At 49.0% G+C, this 17,429-nt stretch overlaps 1 protein-coding gene across 2 annotated transcripts in view; it reads right to left on the bottom strand.

Annotated features, from left to right (window-relative positions):
- Positions 1-7,490: 7,490 nt before the first annotated feature.
- Positions 7,491-17,429, bottom strand: part of RNF216 (ring finger protein 216) — a 51,935-nt gene continuing 41,996 nt past the window's right edge. For both annotated transcript variants that reach the window (XM_048493919.1, XM_048493920.1), the window contains 2 exons: positions 13,656-13,725; positions 7,491-13,021 (listed from right to left, as the gene is read on the bottom strand). In XM_048493919.1, coding sequence (XP_048349876.1) covers positions 12,699-13,021; positions 13,656-13,725 — 393 coding nt within the window. In that variant the 3' untranslated portion in view covers positions 7,491-12,698. The remainder of the gene's footprint in view (positions 13,022-13,655; positions 13,726-17,429) is intronic.

Below are 17,429 nucleotides of genomic sequence, written 5' to 3'. Positions count from 1 at the left end.
TTTAGCAACTGCCTGGATTTCCAGCAAAATAAAAGCCGGAGGGGGATTTTTCTTTTGATTTGGGAAACGCTGGGGAGGGCCGAGGGTACAGAATATTCCCACGAAGGAGCTTCGGAGACAAGCGGGAGGATGTACCCAGTATGAACATGTGTCACTGTCTTATACAGACCTTTGGTCCATCGAGGGCAGCCTTAACTACTCAGACTGGCAAGGGCTCCCCAGCAGATGTCTTTAGCATCATCAACAGTCTGATCCAGGGGTCTGCAACCTGCGGCTCTCCAGATGTCCATGGACTACAATTCCCATCAGCCCCTGCCAACATTTTAAAATTAAGGCATCTGCAAAAAAAAAAAGCCAAATGCAGAAAGCAGGGGCAAAAGGCAGCCTTTGAAAAGGAGAGAGAGAAGAGTTTTGGATTTATACCCTCCCTTTCTCTCCTGTAAGGAGACTCAAGGTGGCTGACAAGCTCCTTTCCCTTCCCCTCTTAAGGGACTCTTAACTACCTGCCATCCAAAAGGGCAATGTGGCAACCCCTGCTGGAGACCTCAATGTTTCTCCTTCTCTAGAGATGGGGGATGGGAGGACGATTTTTTTCTCCTTCTCCAGAGATGGGAGGACAAACATCCAAGCATCTCTGACAGTTATGCTGCCGTTTGCTCAAGGCCCCATCTCTGGCAGGCCCTGCTCCGTCCAGCACAACCAGCCACCAACAATGGAGCCACTCGGGTTACAGAGCCCCCCCCCCCCCCAGCTCAGACGAAGCCATTTGCGGTCCTCTCGGAGGGGGGCCATCCAGTTGCCATGGCAATGAATGGTCCAATTCCACTTAGCCATGCTAAAAGGCAGGAAAGGATCACTGGGAAAGGAGGGGAAAAGACAGCCACAGTGTGCGGGGCTGAGCAGTCCCTGCGTTTTTGGTGGGGGGAGGGAGAAGTGCATACACTAACAACAACACCCAAGAGAAGTGTCTGGTGGTCTCTCGGTTGGGGGAGGGAGGAGGAGAGAAAAAAGAAGCAATTCCCTAAAGAAAGCAAGCGAAGGCACACCGTGTCACAGAAATGGAAGCACGCTGTGCTCTTCTAGACGAGGTTTATTTTAGTGCACTGAAAACCGCCAGCCACAGAAAAACTCGCCTGCACATTCAACTCACCTCTCAGTGACAGAACAGCCACCCTGCTCCAAGTGTCGGCACAGGTGGGGCTGCCAGATCCAAGTTAGAAAATACCTGGATATTTTTGGGGGGTGGAGCATGAGTAGGGCAAGGGGTTTTTTTTGGGGGGGGGAGACTTTCGGTGATGTATAGTGTCATATGGTTCACTTTTCAAAGTTGCCATTTCCTCCAGGGGAACTGACCTCCGTCAGCAGGAGCTCTCTTGGCAATCCTGGCTGCATTTCGCTGTTCTAAGTACATTCACCCAACCCCTCCTCCCGAGGTTGCTGATTTGGTGGCCTGAGACATGTTTGGTCCCCCCCCCCTCCCAAGTGCCAGCACTGAGTGGCATGGCCAAAGACAGCTTTGACAGCTTTGCACAATATATTATCATCATCCTCACAACAGCCCTGTGAAGTGAAACGGGAATCAAACAAACAGCCAGGGCTGCTCTCCGTTAGCCTTAAAGATGTGGCTCAGTTTGTTTCGCTTCGTGCTACAGACAAACACAGCTACCCTTTTGGGCAAAACAGCCCTGCGAGGTGGGTGCGTTTCCCCATTTTGTGGCAGGCAGGAGGGGAGTGGTCTGTCTATGGTAGTGGTCCCCAGCGTTGGCGCCATAGTGCCTGCCGACCCCCTTGGTGTATCAGAATTCCAAAGGTGCCCACAGGCTCCCAAAAATGTTGGGGACCCCAGGTCTAGAGTTTGCGCCACAGGCAGCATTCGAACCAGGGACCTCGTGGACGGCAGCTCCATGCCGTCTCGCTCCGCCAGCTCCCTGGCATAATTAATATTGAATAAAACCTGGTTCTTACGTGAGAAAGAATTTCGCCAGGGGTTGCAGATGGGCTGGCTGTAAAAGAGACCTAGAAAAAAGATCCCATTATGAGGGGGAGGGGGGTGCTGCCCTTGCTGTGTACATCCTTAATGCATCCCACTCCCCTCTTAAAAGCATCCTGGCTGAACCCTGGCGCACAATGCTTTCTGGAGGCGACGAGGGGAAAAGGTCTCTGACCCTGAATAGCAAATGCGGCCCCGGACCCCATTCCAGGCCTCAAGGGGGCCATGATGGACTTTGATGTCGCCTCATCTGTTAGGAGGCCTGCTGGTGTTGTTCAGCTGAGCCCTAACTATGAAAAGTTCTTCTCCACCCCCGCCCCCAACCAGGATAAAGGTTTTGAGCAGATCAGAGAGCTCCCCACCCCCTCCCGATGACAAAACGCATCTCAAGCCCCCACACCCTACAAGTTCAGTTTTTCTTCTGCAACATTTCCCCATTGCTGCCCTTTGGTCTTCGAAACAGCTCTAGCGTTCAACAGCTCCAACACACCCACCCCTTTTGGGGGGTGGGGTGGCATGGGGGGGGGGATAATTTCTATTTTAGCTAGCCTGGCACCTCGTGCGTCTAAGCTTCGCAAATTCCAGACGTAAGATGCGGGAACGGCGGCACCTTAAAAACGGAGCCTTAAAAGAGGAATCCAGGGATGCCGTGAAAAGGATCAAAACATATTCCAGCAAAAATTGGAATCAGTGTGTGGGATTAGGATTGGGGCTGGGTTTCCAATCTCCAGGGGGTGGCTGGAGATCTTCTGGGGTTACAACCGATGTCCAGGCTACAGAGGTCAGTTCTCCCAAAGAAAATGGGGGCTGTAACTAACCAGTTGCCACATGCTGCAGCAACACCAGCTTCTGGGCTGTCTTCAAGGGCAGCCCCACATAAAGCGCCTTATCGTAATCTGATCAAGAGGCTACCATGTAACACTAGCCAGGCCTTGTTTGTCAGAGGCCCCATCCGTATATGCGAAATAATACACTTTCAATCCACTTTCACAACTGTTTGCAACTGGATTTTGCTATTCTGCTGCAAAGTGCATTGAAGGTGGTTTGAAAGTGCATTATTCTGCATGTGCGGAAGGGACCTAAGGAAAGGCATAGCTGGTGACCAGATGAAACTGCTGGAAGGTCCTCAGGGCCACCGCTGTCACCTGAAGCTCAAAGGACAGCAATGAATCCAGGAACACCCCACATCTCGCACCCGGTCCTCCTGGGGCAATACAAACCCATCCAGAACACGATTCTTCTTTCCCTGTGTTACGACCACAGCAATCATCAAGTGTCTTGGGCCAGTCACACTCTCCCAGCCTACCTCACAGGGTTGCTGTGATAGTAACACAGGGAAGGGAGTAACAAATCGAGACAACCGAAAACTAAACATGACTTTATAAGCACACTAAAAAATAGGAACAGAACAATCATAGGCAGTGCAAAATTAGCGTAAACTAATTTTAAAGGAGTAAAAAACTTTAGAAAGGCTATCAGCTCCTTGCACTGCTGTTCAATTTTTTAAAAAATCAAATGGCTGAGAAGGCCTCTAATGCAAAACAACACTGTGTATATGCTATATTGACATTCGTAAATCTGTACAACCGACTATTCAAATGTAAATGCATATATAAAATGTAACTTCTTACCTGTTATTTATGACAGTGAACTGAAGGCAAACTTGGAAACGCCTCAGGATAATATTGTTGCTCTTAAAGCAAGGCCCGAAATGGCACCCAAGCTGGCCATAGGCTTAACTAGAGAAGGAATGGGACACCACACCCCCAAACAATGAACCCTATATTGACTGCATCTCAACACTACAAACTCTTGAAACATTTAAAGTGGGGGAGGGCACCCCAACCTTCTAGAGCCTGAGGCCATGTTTGTAATTTTAGGCCCCACCCCCAAAATGGCTACTGTGGGCACAGGGGCCTGCCTCAAAATGGCAGCCATGGGGCTAGGCACAAAATGGTTGCCATGACAGCGCAGGGCAGTCAGTCACAAAATATATTGGCAAGATCTAAGCCAAGTGCTCTCCTGAGACTGTTTTCAAAGGGAGTTTTTCTGAAGCTCCTCCTGCCCTGCTGGGGTGGAGGAAACCTCTGGAGACGAAGGCCCCTTCTGCACATGCAGAACAATGCACTTTCAGTCCACTTTCACAATTGTTTGCAAATGGATTTTGCTGTTCTGCACAGTAAAATCCATCTGCAAAGCGCACTGAAAGTGGATTATTCCCCATGTGCGGAAGGGGCCAAGGATTGCAGGCACCTTGTTGGGAAATGGACAAATTAATGCAAAGCCCCACAGGAAAAACACAGAGCTGACTCAAAAGAAGTGAAAAACCAGGTTTTCACTATAGAGAGCAGTAATGACACCCCACCCACCCCCGCAATTCATAAATTCATTTTGATGAGGGTTTTGTACAGGACTTTTAATGGGATAGTATCATGTGTAAATCATGGGGAGGGAGGGGGGATTTTCTAATAACTTTTTCCTCCTGCTTCAGTGTTTTATCCCAGACTTACCCCCCATGTCCCCCTTTGCTGTGAAGCAAAAGAGAGTATCCCAATCGTCAGGTCGTCAGACGTGGCGCCTGTGCAAGAATTAGGGTTCCCCAGCCAGAGATAAAGTTCCCAACCTCCAGGTGATCTCCCCAAATTAAAGCTGATTTTCAGACAAAAGAGATCAGCTCCTCTCCAGGAAATGGCTGCTTGGGGGAGGGACCGTGTAGCATTATATTCTTATATTTCTGCCCTGTGAAAGGGATTCCAGGTCTGGGTTGGGAAATACTTGGGAGATTTGGGGGTGAAACCTGGCGAGCGAGGATCCCACCTCCAGATGGGATCTGGGTTTTTCCTGGAATTACAACTCATCTCTAGATGACACAGAACAATTCTCCTAGAGAAACAGATGATGCTTTGGAGGGGGGACTTTATGGGGTCTCTGTCCTCCCCACGCTCCAGCCTGCATGATGCCAGGAACCAAAGGGTGGCTGATGGAAAAGGGCTGAAAAAGCTGATTTCAGAAGCAGCACTGGAAGATTCAGCCTGTCACAGCTTGTAAGATTAGATGGCAGCGCTGAGGAAGGAGCAGGGAGTAATAAACGCATGCGACTTTTGAAACGGGGGGAACTAATCCCACTGGATGTTGCTGTCAAACATGCAGCTGCACGTTCATTTAATAAGGGCAGAGATTTCTGTCGTGAGGAAAGGTGGGGGTAGAAAAAACAGAATGTCAGTGCTGTGGTTTGGATGAATAAAAAGAGAATAGATTTCTGCCTTGCAGATCAGTCCACATTTGCAACCAGACACTGGTCACGATCGCTAACACCAAGAGATTTGCTTTTCAAGGCCCTTTAAAAACCTCGCCAGTTAATTCTATCTGGGGAGATTTCAGGGACATGTTGAACTGTTTCGTTGTGCATGTCATATTGCACTCGCTGGGAACAGCCTTCTATTCGCAGAAGAGCATTTTGGGATGTTAAATAGTTGTGAAGTCAGCGGTATTCCTGAAGACCATGGCAGGATGCACGGTGGACGATTGCAGTGTCAGGACTTTGAGATTAACGTCCCACTGCTGCCCAGGAGGGCAAACCCAAACCAAAACACACTCACAATCTGTCTTGCTTTAGATACCCAAACTCTTCCCCTTGAAAGAGAGAACTGAGGGACCAGAAGCTGTACTTTTGGGTCAGATTTTTGATGCTAAGGCACAAGTAGAAACAGACGAAGAAATTTCACACTCAGTGGCAAGACGGTTTTTGTAAAAGTTCCTCCACGCAGGCCAACATCTGTCCTTTCCCGAGTCTGGATCTGAGGCAAGTTTGATGCGGCAGTTTGTGTGGCAGAAAAATGGGGCAAATGCTCCATGCCACTGGGCGCAGGCTAAACTCCTAAAGACGGTGGCCACTAGTGGGTTTTCCCAATGACATTCTAGCAAACCTGAATCTCTCTCAATAGAAGCTAAAGCAGCAACCAATGAGATTTCTTGAAAAGCAGTTTCCCCACTGCTACAGGCTCTGGAAGTCCGGCTTTTTGTTCAAGTGGAACAGTGCAGCGCACCTGGCACAAAGCGACCGTGCGCCTGGACCGTGTGCCGGAATCCTCCGCAGTACAATGTGGGCGTTGCCACAGATGTCTCTCAAGAATTCCTCAGCAGAACCACTGACGTGAAAAGGGTGCCCTTTTCTGAAAGCAGAAAGCTTGCAAGCCATGTTTACAAGTTCCTCGTTCTGACAGCAAAGAATATTTAATGTGACTGCTGTGTTTCTCTCGCTGTTCACCTTATAAAACGCCTTTACCCATGTCCACTTTTGTGTACATACATGTCACCATTTCAGCCGTTCTGGGTGCTTCTTGCTCACAGTGTACACACTTTTTTACTGACATTTTATTTATATCCTGCTTTTCTCCCTGATCAGGGACTTCAAGTAGTTTTTCATACTATTTCCCATCTTCCACTTAATGCTTACAACAACCACCTTGCAAGGCTAGGCTGAGAGATTATGAAAGGCCCAAACTCACCTGGCAGGCTTCCATGACTGAATGAGATGTGAGTCTAGTCACCTCAGGTCCTAGTTTGACACTGCAACCACGACGGCAGACTAGGCATTGATACCTTGCTTTTCTCTCCAATGGGGACCCAAAACAGCCTACTGCACCATTGTCCTCCATTTGCTCCTTACCACAACCGCATGAGATAACTCAGGCTGAGCATGTGAGAGTCCACAGCCTGTTTCCCATTGTGACCAAGCAAGGCCTACGAGCTCATGGAGAAATCTGACCTTTAAACTAGTGGTCCTCACTACGTCTTGTGGCAGTGAGTTCCAGATCATCACCATTGGTTGAGCAATATATCACCACTGCCCTCTTAATTCATTGGGAGTTCTCAAATTCTAGAATAATGGTCCCCAATGTGGCGCTTATAGGCACCGTGGTACTGGCTGACAATTTTTCTGGTGCGCACCAAATGTTTTTAGTAAGTGGTAATGGCCAACTTCTGCTTCACTAAGCAGATTCTTTAAAATGTTGCTTTGGGAGCAGTGGCTGCCATAGCAGAAGGGTGTTCACTGAGGGACCGACGGTAAGCTCTGTGTGTACACAAGACAATATTTCAAAACAGTAGGCTCATTCTGAAAGACAACCTATTTCAGAGCTTCAGCCAGAGATGTTAAGGAGTTACTATTAAGAGTTATGCGTAACCTCACACCCTGACAGACTGTAGTCCTCTTGCTACAGCCATTTTGTGACGGCTTGCGCCTCCTGCTGCAGCCATTTTGTGACAGGCTGCGCCTCCTGCTGCAGCCATTTTGTGTGGTTGCAGAATTCCAAATGGTCCCCCAGAGACTCAAAAAGGTTGGAGACCCCTGTTCTTGAATCACGGAGGAGACAGCAAATGCGCTGTAGCCAGACAAATGTCGTCAGACCTAGTTTTTATCTCCTGCTACCTGTAACCATCAATAGTAAACCTTTTGGGGGGGCACACGCTCTTCCATGGGAAAACGGAAACCAAGATGTGGAAAAACCAGAGTGCACAAGTTGATGTTTTTAATTACAAAAAAAAGTTCAAATTACAATATAATACAGAGACTTTTTTTACACACAGAATATTAGAACAGTTTCCTACCAGAAGGTGAAGAAAAATATTCTTTTTTCCTGCTTTTTGTTTTTTTAATAAACTGCTTATTCATTTTCAGCTATTGTCAAAAAAAATTTGCGGAACATGCGCTCTTTTCCCATTATAGGGTTTGTTCTTTATTCAAAATTACTTTTAAATTTTTGCTAAGTGCAAATACTAGATTTTTTTTTCTCTCTCTCTCCACCTTTTAAGGCAAGTTAAATGGACACACTGCAAATTCCATAATAGAAAGTACCTGTTATAATGTCAAGCTCGGGGTGTACAAAAACACGCTCTTCCCCCTTGTCTACCCGTAAAGAGAGATGGTCATTTGAAAAAGTATCGACAAACGCAAACAGAAAAAAAGTCAACAACTTAACATTAAGTATGTTGGTTTCAAACATGTAGAAATGCTGATAAAAGTGAAGAAATGGCTATTTGACCGATGTCATTCAAGGGAAAAGGATGGCTTTCGTGGATTCTGAAGCCTCGGTGGCCTGCATCCAAGTCCCCTCTGTTGTCAATCCGCAATCTTGCTGAGGGCACTCGTGTCCAGGGGAATGGAAAACTGAATGCAGCAGAGAAGTCAACCTGGGCTCTTGCAACTTCAGAATCATCTGTATGGTTTAAGGCCGGGCTGCGAGATGGCATGCTTACACCTTGGCTTTATGATTTCAGACAATTGGGGGTGGGGGGGGGAGGTCCCCACCCACAGAAAGCTAGCACGTCAGGAAAAAGGCTAGGCTAGGATGTTTTCCACCAATATACCAGTTTTCTAGGGGAAGGGATATTTTATTCATTGTGGAAATGTTGGAATCTTTTGATTTCTCAGTTGAAGCAGTACAAACAAAACAAATCTTTTTACTCAGCTCTGCTCCATAAAAAAGGCTGCAGTCATCTTCAAGCTAGGACTCCATGCCCTCCCACAACCTGGGCACATACCTGACTGCAGAGGTAACGTTCTCTGTTTCTCACCTGGACTGCCGTTGGAAATTGGGATAAGTGGGGCAAGCCCACCTTACGCCATAGATCCAATGGCGGTTGCAAGATACCAATTTCCCCATCTTTGAGCCACGGCTCATATTTTGGTCCCCAGTACAGCAGTCTCCAATGTGGCCCAAAGAGTTAAAGAGACAGACAATGGATCTTACCATCCTAACCAATAAAGGGCTAAGTGGTGGAATGTCACAACAGCAAACCCTCCACCAATCGGCGAGCACTTTACTTATTTATTCATTTATTCCTTCCTTCTTTTGACTTTTATACTGCCCACCCCCAGAGGGCTTTGTGAGTCCTGCTCGCCCATTGGTGGGCAACATTTCATCCCCGGCCCCCTGACCTAACTGGAAGACCTCCTCCCTCCCTCCCCCTCCACTCCAACAGGGTGCCGAGACTGGTGCTGGGCTTTGCTGCTAGTCTATTCTCAATCATTCAGCCGCCTACACAGAAACATACCTGCCCATAGGTAAACTGCAAACCGATATTCACTGGCTAAGTGCGAAGAAGCCCCCACCTGTACCAGCAAGACAAGTCAACTGGAAAGGCTCCAGATGAGGTAACTTCAGAGAATGGATGTGTCACGAGGAGGCGGCGAATCTGGGCATCTCAGACTCGTCTTGATCAACAGTTGGATTTTCCTCTTGTGCATCAGAAGGGAGGCACTAATAAATGGGACTCCTGAAGAGTCAGAAACCAAGATGGCAGATTTGTTCTTTCCTTTCTTAACTGGCACGAGCCCCATCCCTGGTCCATTGTTAAAGGGGACCGAGGAGTAAAGGTCCTTTTTGTCTAATCCAGCCAACATCCTTCTGATCCACTGCACTCCGCAGCCAGAGAAGCTGGGACTCCTGTCCACCCCAAAGGCCTAGATTGGCCCACATTCAAAAACAAAATTATCTGCTTTTCATTATAGCACTGGAAGAGAGAGAGGCAACCGTTAAGCGGGTAATTTTTGACACTTGCCGAGAAGGTCAGCTTGGAGGATAAATATTTAGGAAGTTCCTGCTGCTTTAAAGAAATGAAGAATAATTCTCTCCCTCCACCCCAATAGAAAATACATTAAAATTGGCACCATCCACTGGGGGGAAAAATATGTGTCACTCTGCCTAAGTCTCCCCCTATGGCTCTTGGTAGCCCAGTTATTGTACCTGACAGCTGCAGTTTGCAATCCAATCAATCCGGCAAGATCTGAAATTTTCAAAGGGGCTTGCAGGCGGGGTGGATGATAACCAGGGCCCCGTCTCCCGCTCAGAACAGCAAAAGGGTCATTTTCTCTCAAGGGAACTCCAAGGCACGGCCTGGAGAAGCAAGCTCCGCCGGGTGAGCTCCAAGAACCACCCAGTTTTACCACACATGGGTCAAAACCGTACGTCCAACCACACAGGAAGCTGGGTACGGAGTAATAATAGAGATTAAGTGAGCTGAAGTCAGGGTGGGCTGTAGTCAAAAGAGAAAAAAAATCTGTCTTCTCGCTGAAAACAAAATCTTTGGAGAAGGATCGAGGCTAACCCTACATTCCCCAGGATCGCAGAGAGAAAGATACTGTTGGGTTCACAGATAGCTGCTTCCATGGATTCGCACTGGATGTCCCAATCCAGTCAGGGTTGCCAGGTGTATGCCTCCACAGATGTAGGTATGTGGTCCGCCCTTGTCCTTGCTGGCAATTTCTATCTGCCTCCTAGTGTGGTGAAGGAACACCCGACAGCATCTCCTCCCAAAGAGTTACACGTGGGAAATGGGGCAAGCGGAGGTCCCGAAAGGGGACCCCGAAGAGCTGGTCTGCACAGGAACTTCCTCTGCACAGCTGGGAGACAGCTGCGTGTGCACACAACGCACTGGTATGGCTTCCCTCAAGTCACTCCCACTGTCTGTGGGAAGGGTTTATCCTACGCACATCAAACTTAGAAGCCAATTTCTTGCCGCGCGTAAAAAATAAATCTAAAGGTCAAAACATTTCTGGATTATCAGCAGTCACTGACCTTGTCGATAGGTTCCCCAAGCTGCGAAAATTCAAAAAATGAGCAGCCAGCCATAAAAAACAGTGCTATCAGCAGCTCTTTAAAAAAAAAAAACCCAACGGTGCTATCAGCATGGTCAACCGTGGCTACTCCAAGGAATCTTAAAACTATAAGGTGCTGATTTATAAACCTGACTCTGGCCAGCCTCACACTTTAATCTGATTTTTTAAGAACTCTCAACAGCAGCAATTTTCGAACCAATAGCGAACTGCCTTTTTCTTAACTCTGGAGCTAAAAGAAATGGGGAAACTATGAATACAGTGGATTTTTCTCCCAACTGAGACAAGCTTCTGTCAAGACAAAAATTTTTTAAGAAGGCTTCAATCACAGTGATTGCCAAGTTTAACCGCGTGCTCCCCCACACGAGAAGACCCTATGACTGTCCCACCACTGGGTGCCTCAGTTTCCCACGCCAAAGGCTGCCACATTACTCTGCGAATTGCTGATGGCATTCCTGGTAATAATCCACCTGTCCTGCAGCCAGAGGTGTATGGTGGGAAAATGGCGCTTGGAGAAAACTGTTCTCTGGGTGCCCCCCACCTACACTCAGGAGGGCGGGAATCAACCCTACCTGGAACCTCTATGGGTACACAGCATGGCCCCTTCCCACAATGGTAACAACCTTGGTGGTTGCAAATTGTGGAAGTCAGGTGTCGACTTTGTGTGGAGTTCATTCACACTCTGGAGCTGTTCATAGTCAGCTTGAAACGAGACACTGAGAAAAGGGCCTCGTTTTCAACAACGGAGCAGTGCCTCCGCATGGGAGGTTCTAGCAACTCAACTCATGCACCCTTATCTGTACGTAAGCTACAAAGGTGGTGTTGTTTTTTCCCCCGGAGATGGATGTCCCCACAAGGCCTCGGGGCATCCCTGTGCGTCCGGCGCACCTTGGAATGTGGGCGTGCACCTGCTGAACGCATGACCCACCTAAACTGCGACATGCGAGGTGCTCACCTGGACACCAAAGACAACAGAGAGCCACAGGTAAGCTGACCACAACTGCATACCTGTCCATCTAAGGGTTCCAGACATCTTAAAGATAATTTTTTTTTGCATACAGCCTTCTGATGGGTATGGATTATTCAACTATGCTTTGCTCAGCGAACAAAGGGGCCAGGGGGTGTGCTCAATACACAAGAGTGTTTGCACCTTGTGTAGCGTGTGCATCCCACAGATGCTTGTTGCTACACCACAACTCCTGCCCGTGCCCCCACCACACCGAAGGACTTACAGACCCCCCCGTGTCGCTGTCTGACATGAAGTGGCAGGGAGTCGCTGCTGAAGCCGCATCCTTGACATTATCTGTTGTGTGCTCTGTGGCTGAGCGCATCTCCCGTTATGAGACAAAACCCCTCATTTGGCACCTGAGAAGAATCAAGAGACCTTCAAATACTCTCTTTGGGGAATCCTCGCTCAGAGACAGAACAAGCATCTTCGGCAGCAGAGAAGGATTTTTGAAGGCAGGTGTCAACTACAGCACCCTTGCAGGAACTTGCTAGCCTAGCGTCTCAAAAACCTTTTGTGGGTATCTGCTGATTGTGCCTATCTGCTGATTTCTCCCTGCTGCAGGGTTGGCTGGAAGCTCATTACATGGCAAAATCTAAACAGTACGTAAGTCAAGTTAACCACCCGGTCTACAGCACCCAGGCTCCTGCACAGCCAATGGAAACTTATAATTCCCCACATAACTCCCCTCCACAGAGCTGTTTTGGCAAATGAGAAAAAAAATGGTGGGGGTTTGGCACAAGGACTTGAACAGCGTTGCTCCCTCTTGCCAGACGGCTCCCTCTCTGTCCCCCTCGCTTAGCAGAGAACTTTTCTCGACCCCCTGGGAACATTTATTTCTCTTTTCTTAACTCGTGCTGCCAGAGCACTGGGCATCCACATGCCGCATGGACCAGAACAGCAAAGGCAGGTGATAAGAGGGCTGCAAAGAGGGGGTATATGGGGTGTTCAGTGCTTGTGGTTCACCGGTGGGGGGGAGGAGGAAGAGTGGGACTAGGTGGGTTAGGGGAAGAAGGGAAGCACCTCCCAGTGCTGGCTTTTCCCTGCAGTGACTTTCAAAATACGAGATGCTGCCCTGAGCCAGGTCAGAACCGATGCCGCGGCTGTGGACCAAAGTGCATAGGAAGGTTGTGCTCCAGCGGCATGTTCATCTGGGGGAAGTCAAAGTTCACCCGCATGTTGGGCAGCGGCGGCACGTAGGGGGCAGGGATGGGGCCGATATTCAGGGGGAGGTTGTTGTACAGCGGGCGGACGGGAGGCAGGTGGAAGGGAGGGTGCACGAAGGGGTACGGGGGCATCTGGGGCTGGTGGTGGAGGTTCTGCGGAACCGGCCGGGGGATGGCTTCAAGGCGTGGGATTTTCCCAGCAGGCTTCTCCACTGGGGGGCCGATGCGCTTGAAACTGTTTTCTGCCCCAAAAAACCAAAAACAAACAAAAAAAAGAGAACAAGAGAAGAAAACAAAGTTCAGGAGGAAATTTTTTTAAAGAGTTTCAACAGCATCTCTGATCTGGACCAAACATTTCCTTTTCCGTGTGGAGCTTCAGGACAGAGGGGAAGGGTGCGGGTCTAATGCTGCCTGGTGCTGGACCCTGGCTTAATTGAGAACCCTGCTCAGCTCTCACCACAGTTAGCAGAGATCCACCCCCAACAAGGCCCCTGCGGGGATTCCTCCCCAGCTCTGATCCTTGACTTGCTCCTCACTCAGGGTCTACAATCTGGATCTCATTGTTCCCCACCTGCTGCTCAAGGTCCAAGCCTTGACTCCACTGATGTCATGAACTGTGACGTCACACATTTGCAGTGTAGTAGCCAGGTGGACCTTGGGCCAGGCACAGTTCTCTCGGATCGTTCTCGGCTCACGTGGAAGCAGGCAACGGCACCTCCCAACCTCTCTTGCCTTGAAAACCCTACTGGCTGCGACTCGCCGACACGCAGGCACAGGTCCCATATAGCCCCCATCCATAGCCTCAATGTGGCCCCCCCTCTAGGTCTGTGAAAATCTGAAAAGCACCATCGCAGACAGACAGATGGTGCCGCTCACCTCCGTTCTTCCGCTTCTGCTCCTCTTCCGCCTCCTTCTGAATCTCTTGGATGATCTTCTCGTCGTCTTCCTGAAAACAACAGAACGGAAAGAGGTATTAGAAGCTGAGCCGGCTACCATGGGTACTTATCTTTCCTTTTTTAAAAAAGCTGCCCCCAAAGGGTCTCTGTTGAGAAACCTGAACAGAGTATGTCAGTTTGTTCGACTTCGCTTCTTTCACATTCAATCAGCACATTTATTTAACCAGTGGAAAATTTCACACCTCGGTCCCTTGCAATTCAGAGACTTCACCAGATAACCCCAGATATAGCTTTGCAACCGTGTGGCCACGATTTGGTTTTAGTGCTGCTTTCTTGACCTGTTTTGCATGACTATTTTTAATTGCATCACAAGCCACAAAAGAAGAAAAAAACAGCGAAGATAATATATACATACAATGCAGACTCTGCAACCAGAAATGGTGGATTTCACCATCGGCCTACATTATACAAGCTGGATAATTTGAATCGCTTCTCTGACTTAAAAAAAAATTGTACAACTTTTTATGATGGCTTTGCTAAGTCACAGGGGTGGCAAGAATAAAGGGGCTGAAGTCCCCTCAAAGCAAATGCAAAACCTCACAGCAATATCATTCAGCAGCTTCTTGAACAGGGGCGACCCCATGACCCTTCCGGCCTGGTGGAACAAGCTACCGAGTTCCGCAGGGCCTGCAAGACGTGGCTGTTCCACCAGACCTTTTCCAGCCAGCCAGCCAGCCGGACCAAATGGCAGTTAGACCATCTCCTTCTGGCCTCCGGGGAGGGGGACAGGGGAGGAAGGGGAGGGAGGTGATGATTCTTGATGATCAATTAGTTTGCTATCGGTCTTTGTCATCTATTGACTGTTTGCACTGAAATGTTGTTTTAATGATTTAATGCTTTTATTGCACCGTTTTATAGTTTAATAGTGGATTTGACTTTATGGTCACGGTTTTAGCGATGGCACAACTGTTCTTATGTTGTGGCCCGCCCTGAGCCCTTTGGGGATAGGGCGGGATACAAATCCAATAAGTAAATACACTGTTTGCAATAGGAACTAGAAGCCTGTTTTAAAAGACAAAATCCTGTCCGGTTTTGCAAGGCTTCCTGTGCTCCGGCAGTGAAACAGCTGTAAGCGGCAACCGCCAAGTCCCAACCAATAACCACTGTGAGCAGAAAAAGGTTTGAAGCGACTGTGGCTGAGTTCTTTCCTCCTTTGGGTACAGATGGCGGGGCGGCGTTTTTCCCACTGACAGCCACGATCCCTTTGGAAGGTGGTGAAGCCAGGGCTGGGGGAGGGAGGAGGAAGAAGAGACCAAACAGCAGGTGTGTCGGCGCACTGCTGACAACTTGCTAGCCCTTGTATGGAATCCTCACCCACACTGCCGAGCATGACTAAGCCGCTTACAGACAGAACACTGATCCTCCGGCAAGCTCCCCGGCTCGGCAAAACAGATGGCAGCGAGCGTGCTCTTTCCTCCCCCTCCCCTCCCGGGAGCTGCCGAGGCACTGTTAATCTTTTAAATAGCATTCGACCATTAAATATTTAGATTAAAGCAGCGGCTCCCAGCGGCTAATGCCCCCGCGGCTGGACGGGGACGTCAATGGAAAGCGCCCGGCTCTGGTAGCCGAGGAAAGAGGCCATTGAGATTTTATCTTGGAGGAAGGCGGAAGGGGAGGAAGCGCGCCCTCGAGAAGAACCGATTCAGACAGGGCGTTTGACCACGCGGGTGGACGCTTTCCGCTGTGGCTTCCCCCTCGTCCACACGTGCAAGCGAAGATGCGCAGAAGTGGACGGAAAAAGAGAACGTGGCGAGCGTCCGGCAGGTTGGTGTTGGATCCCAAATGGTCTGAACATCCCTGACGCCTGCCTCCTAAGGAGTCAGACCAACTGGTCCCTGTGGATCCACCCTGCCTCCTCTGACTGGGAACAGGTTTCTGGGGTCTTGGGTAGAGAAAGAGATCTTTTGACTGGAGATTCAATCTGGGACCCTCTGAAAGCAAAGGAGGCGCTATGCTATCGAACCCGACTGGATCAGCACAGCTTTCTCTATGTGGCTGCATGTCCTGTGACGAGCAGCCAAGAGCTGCGAACTTGCTGCGTCAAAACAAGCATCTCCATAGTTGAAGGAAAGCTTTGCAATCAGACAGTGGCCGGCCTGCACAGGATGCCCACGACGATGAACACAGATGTGTTTTTCTCCTGCAGCAGGACCCTCTGGTATTTTCCGGTCGATACCCACGAGGGAAGAACACTGAAATGGCCCAACATAAAGGATCCACAATGCGAGGGACGGTATAAGTTAAGGAAGCAATGAGACGTCCTTCTGTAAGAGGCTGATAGTTTTGATATAGCAGGAGAGCAAGCAGGTGGTTGCGCAGGGAACAGCTTTTGGTATTCCAGGTCCAATAATCTCTGTTTTAAAGCTGAGGAGCTACCACACTTCAACTGACCTTTATTAGGCATATCAGTAAAAATAGAACAAAATACAGGATAGAGCGGGTGTTAAAATGGGACAAAGCATGTAAGGTTGGTAAAGAAGATGGATGTCCGTTACGTCTTGGACTTCCGTTACGTCTTGGACTTCCGTTACGTCTTGGACTTGAGCACTTTTAATAAAAATTCAGTGGTTTTTCCAGTTATCCCGCTGTCGCTATTATTCAGCAGATGAATAGTCTTTGTATGCTCTGAACAACTTTTCTTGTTCCCTAGAGCCGGGACAAGTAGGGAGAGCTAGGTAACGCGTACCTCGGGCAAGAAAACAGAATATGCTCGTGGGTCTCAACAGTATCCTGACAATATGCACGTGTTCTATCTTGAAGTGGAATATTCAACTGTCGGCCCTTAAGAACAGCAGAGCTACCCATTTCTTGGTGAATAGGTGTACGCACAGCTGTTGACAGTGTGGTATAGTGGCTAGGCTAGGCAAGTTCAAATCCTCCCCATTGCCACGATGGAAGATTGCTGGGTGACCTCAGGCGGGCCATATGCTCCCTCTGCCTAACCGACTGCTCAGGGTTGGTGTGGGGATAAAATGGAAAAGAGGGGAATGAAGTGAGTCGCTTTGGGAGTGGCGCTTACCACAGGCCGCTCCTACAATAACCTGGGTGCAAAATTTGGGGTGGTTTTGTCACTACGGAAGTGGTGTTCATGCGTGCGTGATAAAAGCTGCGCCGTAGCTAAGACAGACAGCACGCTGCCATCCTGGAAGACACAAAACTTGTGCACATCTTGTTTCCATTTCCCCAGCTTAGTGCCTTCCTGCACAGATAATTTTCCAAATGTGGAAAGTTTTCTGGATTTGTAGGGAGAGACGCCTCGGAAATATGCTGCCTCTGCAACACGACGCACGGGAGAGTACCGCCAGTTTCCCGACTGGGATCTGGTGCAGTTCAGCATGTCTGGAAGCCTGGCCAAGTTTCCCTTCCTCTGGGAGGTGTGGCTCGGGGAGGGGGGGAGGGGAAGTGAAGCCGATTCTACAGTGCTACCTCCAGTCAGGTTTTTCCTCTCCTTCCGATTACTTTTCTGACTTAGCGGCTTAAAAACAAATTACTTCCCAAAAATTGTTCAGTGCCAGGGAATGGAAAGAGGAGCGGAAAGGCAACCACGCTCATTGATCTTCTCAGCCCGTCTTGCCAGAGCATGGGTTGCCGGGGCACCGCCTGCAAAAAGCAGGCGTCTCCAGAAAAAACTTATGAACTGGATTCTAGGCTCCTTCCCTCAATGTGGAAAAAGGTACAGATGGGATCCTGGAGT

This window comes from Sphaerodactylus townsendi, linkage group LG04, assembly GCF_021028975.2.
Source record: "Sphaerodactylus townsendi isolate TG3544 linkage group LG04, MPM_Stown_v2.3, whole genome shotgun sequence".
Taxonomy (NCBI): Eukaryota; Metazoa; Chordata; class Lepidosauria; order Squamata; family Sphaerodactylidae; genus Sphaerodactylus; species Sphaerodactylus townsendi.
This window is presented reverse-complemented; position numbering and strand designations above follow the sequence as displayed.